Source organism: Diorhabda sublineata, chromosome 7, assembly GCF_026230105.1.
Source record: "Diorhabda sublineata isolate icDioSubl1.1 chromosome 7, icDioSubl1.1, whole genome shotgun sequence".
NCBI classification, from domain to species: Eukaryota; Metazoa; Arthropoda; class Insecta; order Coleoptera; family Chrysomelidae; genus Diorhabda; species Diorhabda sublineata.
In genome coordinates, this window is record NC_079480.1 from 32,358,166 (window position 1) to 32,373,384 (window position 15,219).

General features: G+C 33.3%; 1 protein-coding gene across 2 annotated transcripts in view; it reads right to left on the bottom strand.

The window, feature by feature from the left end:
* Positions 1 to 3,368: 3,368 nt before the first annotated feature.
* LOC130447028 (NADP-dependent malic enzyme-like) overlaps positions 3,369 to 15,219 on the bottom strand; it is a 28,801-nt gene continuing 16,950 nt past the window's right edge. The window contains exons 3-10 of one of the 2 annotated variants that reach the window (XR_008910204.1): positions 14,570 to 14,910; positions 14,260 to 14,440; positions 10,013 to 10,334; positions 9,738 to 9,953; positions 7,915 to 8,057; positions 7,555 to 7,849; positions 5,002 to 6,366; positions 3,369 to 4,544 (exon numbers count right to left, since the gene is read on the bottom strand). Coding sequence is in view for 1 of the 2 variants with exons in the window: in XM_056783633.1 (XP_056639611.1) it covers positions 6,206 to 6,366; positions 7,555 to 7,849; positions 7,915 to 8,057; positions 9,738 to 9,953; positions 10,013 to 10,334; positions 14,260 to 14,440; positions 14,570 to 14,910 (1,659 nt within the window). In the remaining variant the exon portion in view is untranslated. Of the gene's footprint in view, positions 6,367 to 7,554; positions 7,850 to 7,914; positions 8,058 to 9,737; positions 9,954 to 10,012; positions 10,335 to 14,259; positions 14,441 to 14,569; positions 14,911 to 15,219 lie in introns of both variants that reach the window. The other variant, XM_056783633.1, reaches the window with a different exon arrangement.

The window sequence follows — 15,219 nt, forward strand, 5'->3', positions numbered from 1 at the left end:
GAGTTTTTTTTAAATACCAACGTTTCTATATTTTATTTGAACTTTATCTAAAAATATATGGTACCTTTCAATTCGATTTTTGGGGTAGATAAACAAGTAATTGTATACAGTATATATTTATATAAAATAGTTATTGCCAATAACCACCACGTTTGTACATAATGTAAAAAACTCATATGAATTTGTGGAGTCAACAAAAGATATAACACTGGATAATGGTTATATTCTGATATCTATTAGGGCGAATTTACATGAGGAAATTAGCTTAAACAAGTAACTAAGACTAGTTACCAAATTTACTTACTGGCAAATTACTAAAGCCAGTAACTAAAATTTAGGTTCGGGTTTTTAGCGAGTGTTTACATTTTGACGGCATTGTATCTTGGACATTGGTGTCAGACTTCATTATAGAAGGACTAACCTTATGTAGCATTGTGTCAAATTGTTGCTTGGGCATTCTCATGTAGTTTGTATACTCCTCGAGGTCTTCTACGAGATAACCATTTTCTTATCCATATACGCTTCTTTTTCTTTTGTTCACGTTCTATTACTTTATTAATTTCTGCGCATAATACAACTATACACTATTTTGTGATTGATCTAAAAAGTTTTCTTTCGATGTACGCCATTTTCATTCAGTGACTAAACAGAGCGAGCTAAAATATCGCGTAGACAAATACTAAATGGTAAGTAACTTGGATAAGTGGCTTTAGCTACTATCCCCATGTAAATTCGCTTTTAGACGTAGTATCACTTTTTACTTTCATACTTACAATTGTAATAAATAACATCATTATTCGTAATCCCACCCTAATTAGCACTTTAACTAATGGTTCCTTTAAATTGAAGGGTCCTTTGACTTAGTCTTTACAGTGAAGTGGTCCCGGAATCGATTTGTAACGATCTATTAAGTAAAGGCTCCTTTAAGGCATTAAAAGAAAGTTGACAAGTTTGAAAATTTTTGATAGGTACTACAGAAAAAACGTTAGAAAAAAACAAAATGAAACGTAGAAGTGTGTGTTAAAAAGTGTTTGTTTTGTCACTAACACTTATTTTGGCGTGCTATCGTGTTTTCTTTTTATCAATTTGATTCTTCAATTCAATTCAACAATTATTTTCAATCGTAAGTATCAAATGTTTCATATGATTGATTTATTATTATTTTCAATTGTATTATTTTTTTTGTATTTAGGTATATTCTTGAAATGATTGCAAAGAGACTTCGTAGTACAAATTTTGGGAAAGAAGAATGAATCTATTAATTGAAGAGGTGAAAAAATATCAAGTAACAAACAAATTTTCTTTCAATGAATATGTTACACTGGAAATGGTCATTAATACCAGTGGTACATTGATCTAATTTACTTTTAGAAAGAAGCATAGAAAAATGTTGAAAGTGTCCGTAGGGAGAAGTGTTCAGCAATTCCAAGTTAAATATGAAAACTTGTAGAAAGATGCAAAGACTAAGTTATATGACGTTTTGCATGTGTTGTGTTTTACGTAGTACATCTACTGTAGTTTCAGGCAGCAAAAGAATGAAAAAGATCTCGCTTCAGATAATGTGAGTACTTTGGTGATTACAGTAGTACTAGACGATTCAGTGAATTTTTGATTGCAGTGGTGTAATAAATATACTTCTCATAAACTAAAGAAGTCAGCGAATTAACAACTTAGATCAATAACAAATCTGATAGAAGTAAAAAATAAATATGAAAAAAAAATTATATTATTTGAGAAGGAAACTATGGAATTATGGAGAGAAAGTTAGAAAAGCACAAGAAAAAAATTGATTCTTTTCGATCTTCAAATTAAAAAATTTCAAAAAGATTTAAATTATTTTCTTTAAATTATTTAATATGCATTATTATATTATTTTTCTTCAAATTTTCATTTTTTTACACCGTTTTATGTTTTTCGTGATAATTTTTCTTGATTTTCTGTTACATGTTAAAATTGACAATTCGACCTACTTCCGTCAATTTGCTTCATAGGGTTCTTGCATACTTTTTTATACCTTAACTACGTTTAATAATTCGTTCTTAATCACACACTATTTTTCAATTTTTTTAAACGGTATATTAGTACATAAAAAAATAAATTTAAGTAGCTAAATGACGTGCCAAAACGCATTGTTGTCACGTATCCGAGTTTGACGTAGAAAGTAAGTAAACAGACTTGAGTGAGGTTAGAAGTAAATACAGTTTGAACACTCGCACGGCTGTGAGTATTCCATTTTATAGAATATAAGATGACGTATCGGTGCATTGTACCAGAATGTACAAACACTAGTATAAAAACACCAAATCAAGTTTCCGTGCAAGTCCATCGAGAGGAAAAGCGACGAAAACAATGGTGTCGAGTTTAAGAATGGATTATGCAAGCGCCAAAGCTAGCAGCCCAGTATATGTTTGTGAGGACCATTTCAATGTAAGTTTTTCTATTGATTTTTAAAACATGTTAACTTATTGTTATTTTTTCAGTAGCTTGAAAGAGATTTGGAAAATTATGATGTGGAAACTAAAACACAATGCAAATATTTCTAAAAAACTGCTGTTTCAACCAAATTCGATTGCCAGTAAGACCGGAAAAGGGCAACATCTCGTCCATTGGCATTGAAACGACTAAAAACCTTCAAAGCTATCATCTTTATGACTACATTTTAATAAAGTTCAAGCGAACAAATGTGCTAATAACGTTACTATTAGAAAGTCTAATTAGTATCTGCTTTTACTCCGCGAATGTTAGCCGAAGTAAATAATTGATTATTAGCAAAGAACGTAGCAACCACGAATGTATCTACCTTCTACCATTTCTGTTAGTTATTGAAACCCTTACAAAAACACAAATCACACTAAAGGACCAATTACCTCCACTCACCACAACAGAATGGCGTTTGAAAGGCGACAAGTGGCGACCACTTTTCAATATTTACTTACTTTCTACGTCACAACCGCAGTAACGAATAGAAATATGTTTTCTGTCACGACATAAATTTATATTTTAAGTTTTAATACAATTCAACCTAAATTCATAAATAAGAAATAATGTATAAATTTTTAAATATGTTAAATACCAAAATTATGGACCACTGCAAGGACCCTATTATATTAATCAATAGATCATTTCAAATTATTCGTAGTTGTATTAATATTCATGAAATAGAACTATAAATTCTACTTGGGTTATTTAGGACTTTTTTTCCATTGATAGCTTTCTCCTTTGTATGTGAACCATTAAAAAAATATTTTTTTATTTATAATTAAATGTATGTTTGATCATAGAAAAAAAGAATTTTTAGAAATGATTTACAAACAATGAACAAGAAAGCTATCAATGATAAAAAAGATTATGGATTAGGTAAGGGTGTTCTTGTGAAAATAATTAAAGATGATAGTACTTTGTCTTTTATTTGAACTAGAGTTTTGGAACTTTGTCTTTACAATGTTAGGGATCAGAGAGAACTAACTATATACTTACAATAATTTAATATCCTGGGTCTGTCTGTTTTATTCTATATTTAAAATTATACCTGGTTTTATGACTTTGAAACAATATGTTTACTTTTAGGAAATACTAAAATAAATTCTTTTACAAGACAATGTGTTTACCAACTGTTATTCAAATAAAAAACTTTCGCTTTCAAATTACACTGGTTGCAAAAAAGAAATTATTTTTTCTCCTTTTTGTTTTTATTCGTCATATTTTGTTCTTTAAACGCTAAATTTGATATACAATTAAGCACCACACGTAGATTTACAATATATTTATTTAATTAACAAATATTATTAAATTTTCAATTAAAAAAAAAATATTACGGTCTAAGTTATACAGTGAAAAATCCTAAATTATAGTCACAATAAGAATAAATATTTTATGGTTTTATTACTTTTCATTGTTTCTATTGGAGTTTCTCGACGAATTTTCCAACAAAAATCAGAAAGCTGCTGACCATTTCCCACTGAAGCGTTTTTCAATCTGCATTATATCTTGATGAAACCTTTCATCATGTTCATCTGATACGGTTCCAAGATTTTCAGGAAAGAAATTTAAATGGGAGTCCAAAAAATGAATCTTGAGTGACATATTGCAACCTAAAGCTTTATAAGCAGAAAAAAGCTCCCGAATGATTTGTCGGTAGTCCTCAGCTTTTGTATTCCCAAGAAAACTATAACAAACTTTCACAAAAGCCACCCAAGCTCTTTTTTCTGCTTTGCTCCACTTCGAATCAAAAGCTTCGACTTCCTTCCATCAGTTTTGCGCCATGACATTTTGTTTTTAAATATTGAACACCTACACCGCCTTTATTCATACCTTTCATAAAGTTCTTCATGAGTCTTAACTTTATGTGGGGTGGTAGCAGAAAAATTTACTCACTTGGCACCAAAGATTTCTGAGATACATTTTTAAGCCCGGGAGTTAAACTTATTCTTAGTTGGTAAGTTTTTATTTTGTAATGTTTTTTTCTTGTGCTACTGTCACACTCATAAAGAAAACATTGTGTATCCTCCTTGTAATAGTATATCAAACTTTTTCGAGTATTTCCTCTAGGTTTGCATAATTTTCCTTCATGTTCGTAGCATGTGCAACGGGCGCAGATGGGTATTTATTACCATTATGGAGTAGAACGCATTTTGAGCTTATTTTTGAAGCATCAATAAAGTCTCAATTCACTGGAATCTTCTGGTAAACTCAGTTCTTGAAGAAGCCCTGCGGCATCATTACAATGTACCAAATCATCTTTGGAAAAGTAATTCGTTAAATCGTCTTGCTTCGTACGATAATACGAAACTCTAGTACTTTTATCAACTATTTTAATCTCTATATTTTGAAAGTCTTAAGTCTCTAACATTTAAGTCACCTTGTTAAGTAAATGAGATTCTTTAGATGGACTGGAAGATCTAGACAAGTGTATGAAGATGTATCGTTAGAAAGATTGAGATTGTAGACCAGAAATATTTTTATTTGCCACCTTCTTATTAATTGGTGGTGAAGTGCCTTCACCACGAGGAATTGGTCTCTTTGCAGATGGGACGTTCGGGTGTACAATATTATTTTTTTGTTGAGAATCCTCATGTTGAAATAACAATCATTTTCGAATAACTTTAATAAGTCCGTGGCAATTGGATATTGATGATTAGGTTATTTTGAACATTTCCTTGTTTCTAAAATTCGACCACAGTTTTTTTCCGTAGAGGGTGGCGATTTTGGATCACGAGGTAAGACTTAGAGATACGGACAAAGCTTCATTCAGATACGTTTTTATAAAAATTTTAGTAGCAATTATAATTCATAAATGGGGAGGCCAGAGATAACTATTGATGCCATATATTGAACAATTATCTTGAATAGACTATGAGGGTCAGATAAAATGCCATATTCTTTATTGTTTAAGCATAGAGAAACAATATTATAATGAATTTCAACAAATTACCGCACGACCCCCTTTACTATTGAAAAATACTGAGATGGTAGCTGTCTAGGTAGGGGGTAAAAAGAGGTAACAATTTTTTGTTTTTTTTTTATAAAACCTCTCGATTAAAATGAAAATTGGTTGTAGGTGTTGTTGTAGATGTTTGTTTAAAATAACGAAGATTCTTCCTAGAGGAGTAAGACTTAATATCCGCAACGTATCGTAAAGTTGTAAAAATATTTCAGCTTAATACATTGATTTTATTACCTCATCATGTACATGTGACTTTTGATAGCAACTGTGAAACTAGACTTAGCATTTTTTTATGCACTGGTTCTACTTCTAAAACTATCGGAAGCGATAAAACACAATCAATATAAGATAATAGTATTTTATACTCAAAACTTTCCGAACCATCCCTGTATATCCAAGATAAATTTAATAGTAAAACTTTGTATTTTCTCACTTTTTATACTTATTTTCAATATCTAGTTTATATTTGAATTATTATTATTAAATTATTTATTTCATTTTATTAAATTTCTCCTATTCGTTCGCATCCTTTTTATGTGCATTTTTCAATTGAATCGTAAAATTTTCTTATAGATCGGAATTGTCAATATTTAATTAAATTTGGGACATTTTATGATCAACACCTGGTATAAACCTGCTGTGTATATCCATATATGTACAACAAATAAATAAATAAACCCTTATAATGTAAAACAATAATTTATACATAAAAAAAAAGAAAAAATTAACTTAAAATCTAAAAAAAATTTTCTAAAATGTAGACTATGCTTTTAGCTTCGTGGGTTCTAATGGTCTTGTTTTGATGTAAGGAGGATTAGGCCATGGCCACGTTTGTGGCAAAGATGGTTCGTAGTTATGATTATATTGGTGAGACTCCACATACTTTCTCATGTCTTTCGGTTTTGGATATACTGATGCTATACCTAAAAAGTAAGAATATTATGTATACAGTATCTTTCCTATAATAAAATTTCTTCAGCCCATCCCTTTCAAAGATATCACCCTGAAAAGGCGATGGCTAAAACTGAATGCTTTTTCTAAAATTTCAGTAATAGAAACTTGAAATTCTGTAATTTTCGTGAACACGCAAAGGACTTACTAAGGGTATTTTTTCAATATTCCTAAGCATTTATTAGGAATCTTATTACATTTTACTGTTTTCCACTGAATTTTATGTTTTTACAAGAAACTATACAATTTAAAATCGCCGAATAACAATTATTTCCCAGACGATGAATATATAAGTATTTGAAAGCTCGGAATATATTAAAGTTAGTACACTTTGGTGTTTTATTTTGCCACATTCCCGATAAGAAAACGCTCATAATCTAGCTGGCCAAGATTTCTTTCCAATTCAGTTTTATAGAATTAATTGAAATATTGATACTGGTTACTCAATATTTCAATCAATTAATTCTATCAGGCGTGAATTTGAATATAGAATTTTGAAATCCACGAATTTTATGTTTTTACAAGAAAGTAGACAATTTAAAATCGCCGAATATTAATTATTTCCCAGACGATGAATACATAAGTATTAGAAAGCTCGGAATATATTAAAGTTAGTACACTTTGGTGTTTTATTTCGCCTCATTCCCAATAAGAAAACGCTCATAATCTAGCTGGATAATATTTGATTTCAATTCAGTTTCATAGAATTAATTGTTTGAAATATTGATTGTCATTACTCAATATTTCAATCAATTTAGTCTATCAAGAGTCAATTTGAATATTGATTTTTGAAATCCACGAATTTTATGTTTTTACAAGAAAGTAGACAATTTAAAATCGCCGAATATTAATTATTTCCAGGACAATGAAAACAAGTATTCGAAAGGTCGGAATATATTAAAGTTAGTACAATTTGGTGTTTTATTTTGCCACATTCCCAATACCAAAACGCTTATATTCTTATCCATATAAAATATACATCGAAATCGATGGTGTTCTTTTCGTTTATTGTGTGTCACAATTGACCGGTAGTTTACCTTCAAAAACCAAGATGAAACTTTTCCCAAGTCTATATTAGTCCACGCTCTTCTTCCCAAGTTTGTGTCAATATAAATGTTTGTTAAAAATTAATATGAATATAACACATATTTGTGACTTACGTTCTTTATAAGCGTACTCCAAAATCTGGCAAGCAATTTGCATTGAACACTCTTTAATTGAACTGAGCGGTGGATACAAACTGCCTCTCTTCAGATCCTCATCAGATACATTCGATGCGACAGTTTCAGATGCTATTAAGAAAATCTGTTCATTGATATGGTGGATACCTGCCAACAGTACTCCTAAAGCTACACCGGGGAAAATGTATGCGTTGTTTCCTTGTCCTGGTTGAAATAGTTTATCGCCAAAGTGGACTTTTCCGAAAGGAGAACCGCTGGCAAATATTGCACGTCCCTTGGGAAGAAAAAAAACAGTATACATTGATGTGATCGTTAATTCGAAATCAATGTTTATTTTACCTCTGTATGAGTATATGCTTGTTCAGCTGTACATTCCGCTTTGCTAGTAGGATTACTGAGAGCAAAAATAATTGGTCTTTCGTTAAAAGTCGACAGGTTTTTTAAAATTTCGGGTGTAAATGCTCCAGAAACAGCGGAGGCGCCTAAATGAAAAAAAAATTAATCAAAGATAGAATTTTCAAAAACTTTTTTTTTATTACAAAATTCGGTCTCTGAAGAAGATAAATTGGTTATCGAAACGCGCGTCAGACAGTGTAATTGTAACTAACCTTATACTGGTTATTAGCGATTCATTATTATCAAATTAAATTTATTTTCAAGATCTGTTTAAGGTAAGTGATATTGTATTTAGGTCCTAGATGTGTAGTAGATTTGATGATGAATTAAAAGATGGACATTCTGTGATTATGTGTTTTATAGTCAATTTGCAATTGCAGTTGCTACATTTTGGTTCAGGTTTCGCATTAAATAAGTAGCTGTGGGTCAGTCGCGTATGGCCTAGACGGAGACGCTTTAGAAAACTTCATCTCTGCGATTTTTCGCTTTTTACCATGGTTTTACCAAGTCTTTCACTTCACGAAGTTTGTGCGTAGACATTGACCCATATATCGAGCACTTTACGTTTTACGCACTCCGCACTATCACTATTTACAGATTTCATAGCTTCCAGGTCTGCCTCTTCGTTTCCCTTTATTCCAGTGTAACGGGATCCTTGTATATATTACAGTTGCTGCTTGATATTGAGGCTTGAAGTTCGTTTGATGAAGCAGCGATTTGTGTAGCTCGTTCTATTGCATATAATTCAGCAGTGAAAGTGGATGGGGTTGGAGGAGCTCTTGGCATATATGTGGAGGTTGGTATACCGCCTTGAGATTTCGATGCGTCTTTTTGGTGTGGTGTATGTTGAATGAGGTGAGCTGGGTAATGAATTTTGTGCTTTCTATTGTCCACGGTGGACTCCGAGAAGATTCGATAGGAAGGATCTAATCTAATTCTAGCATAGAAAGGTTCGGGGTTTCTGGGTTTAATTAAAAAAATATGGAATTTGTTGGAGAAGCAATTTTCGAGGGTAGGATTGGATTTTACTTTGGTTGCATATGTAAGGTTTAAACATTTTGTTATTACTGTAAATAGAACAATAGACTAGTCTGATGAAGAAGACGATGTGTCAGTCAAACTAAAATTTGAAACCGTGGTCAAAAGTATTGAGCTTCCTAGAAATGTTGCACATGCACGAGGAATATAGCAGAAATTATTGTTTTAGAATTTGATTGTTGTCTTCTAAAAACATTTAAAAATAAATTTAGGTACAGTTTAGAAGAACTGAACTTAACGGTTTCATAATTAATCACAATAAAAATTTTTTTTAAATATAAATATAAACAGAAAATTAATAATGGGTCGGTCAATATCAGTCGTTACAATCTCTTACTAGTTCTATGCCTAAAAGTTCTTAAATAAACGCGATACAAAGTACTCCACGCTTTTAGAACAGTAACAGGCTCGAACATGTCACTGTTTGTCTTAACACGCGAGGATATGACCTAAAATAAAAGAAGGGACTTTAATGACTTCACTAAAAGCCCTGCAATAGTAATAAAATGACAAAATGGGACGGAATCAAACATGTCAGTGCTTGTCTTGACACGCGAGAATATAAAATGTGGTAGTAGAAAAGTATACAACATAACTAATCGCTGTTATTACAATTCAATCATCGAATTTTTTATCACGCTTTGTATAATATCTAAACAATTACATTATATTCACACTTGTGATTTACAAATTATTGCCATCAAATGATTCAGCCTAGGAATACTCACCTATTAATATTGACGGTTTGATTTCGTTTACAATCGCAGCAAAGTCTTTGATGGGTTCATGTTTTTTAGCATACAACTTTTTGTGTCCATCCAAATTGCCCTCAGGCCTATCCAATGCTAATAGTCCATCGATATCGACCATCCATATTCTGCCTCTAGCTTCTTCGGTACTCAATCCTTCATTTTCCAAAGCTTTCACCGTCAAATCTGCTATACCTGAAGGAACAACAGATAAATCGCCATTTAGTGGCACAACATCTTGTATGTATGCGTACCTATTGCAGCTTCTCCGGCTCCAAGAAACAAAAATTTATTATCGCTGAGTTTCTTGTTAGTTAATCTCTTGGAAGCTAATAATCCGGATACGGCTACGCTGGCGGTTCCTTGTATATCATCGTTAAAAGTGCAATATTGTTCTCGGTAAGCATTAAGGAAACGGAAAGCGTTGTGATTACCGAAATCCTCAAATTGAATAAGGGTATTTTGACCGTAGCGTTGTACAACGGCTTCCATGAATTCGTCCACGAAATCGTCGTACAATTTTCCAGTTGTACGTTTTTGTCTTAGACCAACGTAGAGAGGATCTTCTAGAAGATTCTAATAAAACGAAAATCGTTAATTAGATCCTGAAGAATCTTGGTAAATCATTAATAATAGGAAACGAGTGTAATACTTGACTGGAACCTTCTAGAAGCAATGACATATCTTAAGAAATGTGAAGTCAAAGTTAACAGGTGGCACAAAAGTCATCAACTTATTAAAAGGTGCTATAATTTTTACAAATGGCTGTAAACGTCACTTCTGCTTTAATATTTTTGAAACAAATTTTATTTGTGCATTAAAATTTGAGAGAAGACTGAAATGAAGAAATATATTAACAAAAATTCAAACAATATGTCAAAATTAACCAGCAAACAAAAACATTTAATGACATTCAATTGATCTGTGGAGCATAATTATCTGAATACTACATAAGGACAAGTAACACTGTAAAAACTACCTTCCAACTCTACAAACTCCTGAAAAGGTACATAGAAAGCTTCTATAAGTCTCTTTGCCAAACTACCCACTTAGTGTTGCGGTGTCAAGATGGATAACAAAATAAGTTACCCCTTCTATTGCTAAAAGACAAATTTTTTCTTGATTGTAAACATATTTCATTAGAAACAAACCATTAATTCAGTGCTAGAGTTGTATATCCTCACTGCCTCACCACTTTTCAGATCCTCACTCCTACATACGGGTGTGGAGATTGAAATCACTACCACCAAAGAATTCGAGTTCCATGGAAGATGCAGACAAATGTTCCAGATAGATCCCAAAATATAGAGCTCACGTAGAATCCATCTTTAAGACTTTAAAGCAGCAGACAGAACTGGAACAGGAGTGTACGGATCCAGAAGCAAACACACCAAACATTTTTCAATATCATAAAATCATCCATAGTTTGGAAATACCTGGTCAAGTTGAAGAAACTAGACAAGAAAGTTACTCTGCAATGAACACCAGGACACATCGGAGCGGAAGGAAACAAAACAGCTGAAAGACTAGTTAAACTAGTGACAGACAAACTTGAACCCTTCTGTGGTATCGGCTAGAAAACAATGGAATAAACATTGGTAAAGAAGATAGATAAAGGTAAAACCTGAGACAGGCAAAAACTTTCCTAGGAAACTATAAATGGAAAAGATCCGATGAATGTATCAACCAAACTTATTAATACTAACGGGATTCTTATCAAGACATTGTCGCCTCAATGGAAATCTGAAGACGCTAGACAGTATCTCAGCAAGAAAAAAGGACAAAATGCAAAAACTGTCCCTCACAAAGACAAACAAAGTCAAGAAATGTGGCGATTTTAGACTTATTAGTTCAATGTCGCACATACTAAAGCTGTTTCTAAAAATTATTCACCAACGCATCTACAAGAAACGTGAACAAGACATTAGCGATGAACAGTTTGGTTTCCGTAGTGGATTTGGAAAACGGGAAGCATTGATCAGATTCATTATACTACTACAAAAATGCCGAGACTAGCAAAATGATCTCTTCTTATATTTTATCAATTACGAAAAGACTTTCGACAAAGTAAGACACGATAAGCTGATGGACTGCCTTTACAGGAAGTGTCTAGACGAGAATGACCTCAAAATCATACGGACGCTTTATGCTAACCAAATTGCAAAAGTTAGAAATAAAACCGGCGACATAGAACCATAAACCGATATCAAAAGAGGCGAGCGACTGGGATGCGTGTTGTCTCCTCTAAACTTCAATATATATTCAGAAGAAGTATTTGCCAAAGCGTTGGATGAAGCAAGAGAAGGACTTAATTACAGACAGTGAACAGGATCTCCAAGCGCTCTTAGATCGCATAAAAACTATAGAAGAAGATTATGGCCTTAACACCAACATCAAAAAGACCAAAACATCCAACCATTTCTATCAAAGTAAATGGTGGCATCATCGAAAATGTCGAGAAATTTAAATATCTGGGGTGTTGGGTAACAAGATATAGAAATAAGATCACGCATCGAGCAAGCAAGAAATGTCTATTGTAAAAATGAGACAATTGTTTACATCCCGAGTACTCGACCGTGAAATCCGTTACCGGATGGTGTATACAGCACCTTATTAAACGGAACCGGAGGCTTGGACCTTTTAGGTGAAGTCACTAAGGCGCTTAGAGAGTTTCGAAAGGAGGATCTTTCGGAGGATGCTTAGAATTCCCTGCACTACTCATATCAGTAAGAACAGGCACTCAAAAAACTTCGTATCTGGGACACATATATAGAAATGACAAAAACAGGCTTTTGCAATTTCTGATCAAAGGGAAAATCGAGGGAAAACGTGGTTCTGGCAGACGGCAGGCTACATGCTTGAAGAATATTCGCGAGTGAACCGATTTAGACGCTGATAAGAAGGGCCACAGACTGAAATTACTTTGCTGGGGTTATTGCCAACCTTCGTTAGAAGAGGGCACCCAAAGAAGAAGAATATTATGACGGGAAGTATATTGGGCATACTAAGAGATCCGTTATTGTCCGGTTTAAAGAGCACACAATAAATATTGATAATGTAAAGTTGTTAAATAAGGAAAGGATTTTTCGATGTTTTAAAGAAAAATTTGCACTTAGAATATGGAGAAAAGATGGCAATACGGCTAGACAATTTTTCGTAAATAGTTCTAAATTAGCTGAAATTTTAGGTTTAGATGTTAATTTACTGGATAGTGTAGATATTATAATGCTAGTTCTTTCTTGTGGTTTTCATGTAAATGTGAATCTTTTTCAAAATTATTGCGTAGAAACTGCGAAAATGTTAATCGAAAAGTATCCGTGGTACTACATGCCAACATCGCGTCGATTCATGAAGTACTAAGTCATGGTCCTCTTATTGTTGAATGGGCACCACTACCAATTGGAAGACTTTCGGAGGAAACTCGAGAGTCCCACGAAAAATTAACGAGAACATAATTGCCGAAAAAATCTAAAGTTAATACTATGAGGGATGTAATCAAATGGTTGCTAATGTTTTCAGGGGCTTGGGGTTGTGTATTGGATCCATTTTTCATCACCAGTAACAATCCGATGCAAAATGACTTTTTTTGTGGCGTTCCCGCTGCTTTTCGGATATGCAAAATAGCCTTTCGACGTCTCTCGGCTTGAGTTCATGTGGAACCCAATTTTCTTGCTTTTGAATATATTCAGCTGCTTTTAAACGTTTTGAAATGGCTGCTTGACTGACACCCAAAGATTCTGCGAGCTCTTCTTGTGTTTGGCAACAATCTTCATCGAGTAATGCTTCCAGTTCTTCGTCTTCAATTTTTTTTGGCTGCCCAGTTCATCGTCTTCCAAGCCAAAATCACCACTTTTAAACCGGGCAAACCACTTTTGGCACGTTCGCTCAGCTGGAGCATGTTCACTATAAACATCCACCAAAATACGATGACTTTTTACAGCATTTTTTTTATATTAAAGTATGAAGAAGAACTCCCCACAAAAACACTTTTTCAGGAACAAAGTTCGACATATTTGAGTGAAAAAAAATTATTCTTATAAACGCTTCAAATTAATGACATATACTGAAGAGACGTACAATAACAGGATCTTTCTAACGCAGGTTCGGAATATTGGAACGATGTAATATTGTACAAGTTACGCAATCTCTTATCAATTAAGTAATAGACCCTCCACTATTTAAAAAAAAATTATTATAAATTGTATTTTCAGCGTTGCTGTTCTCAAATTTGTGTCTCGTTACGGACTGAAGTGAGGCGTGGTGGTTGTACGCGACAGTACAAAATGGAGTCCAAGCTGCTATTCGCGGCGAACTCGTTGCGCGATCGTAACGAATTCGCTGCGCGTCGTGATTGTTGTGCGCTCGCTCCGCTTTGAAGACGCTCGCAATCCGCTAGTTTGATGAGGTCCTAAGGGGACGAAACTTTTCATTTATCATAAAAATTACAGTCAAAGACCATCGTATGACAACTTTTGCGCCACTTAGTATAAAGTAATTTTACCTGGTTGTTGGTACCGACATCTAAAACTATTGGTAGACATTCATGAGGTTTAATACCGGCTAATGCAGTATATAAGGCAAGCTTTCCGACGGGAATACCCATCCCGCATGCACCCAAATCACCCAAACCCAAAATTCTTTCACCGTCAGTCACGACAATAGCTTTAACGTTAGGTTCGGGCCTACAACAAACACGTTTTTTGGAAATTTCCCATTCCAAAAAATACATTAAAGTATTAATCTCACAACAAAGATTTCTTTAGAATATATTCCGCGAATTTATAATTTTCCCACAAATTTTATTTACTTACCAATTTTTAAGAACGTCGAACACGTGTCCTATGTCGTTGATAGTAATAAACAATCCTCTTGGTCGTCTATATATCAATCCAAACTTTTGACAAGCCAGACCTACCGTTGGTGTGTAAACTATAGGCATAAGCGACTCTATGTTTTCAGATAAAAGTCTGAAAAACAACTTTTCGTTCCTGTCTTGCAATTCCGTCAAATAGATATATTTGTTCAAATCTTCTTGATAACGTTCAATAGATATCCTACAAAGTTCTAGTTGTTCTTCTTGAGTTTTAAAACGAGCAGGTTGAAGACCATGTATACCTAGTGCTTGACGTTCCTCTAATGTGAATCCCAAACCCTAAAATACATTATATATTCTATGATGTCACACTTGGTTGTAATACATCGGAGCTTATAATTTATCACACTAATTGAACATTAGAAGAAATTTCCAATGTTATTAAAACTCATGAACTGTTTGTTCGATGTTCAAAAACGTTTTCGTTTTAACTGACGTGCTAGTCTATTGTCGATGTTAACGCCTTCCAAATTACCAACATATGATGAGGAAAGGACTCATCGAGTCATCCCTTTCATTTTAAGTCTATCAGAACTAGATCTGGACTGTATGGAGAGTTTCATTGTAAATACTATCCAAAAAAGTGTT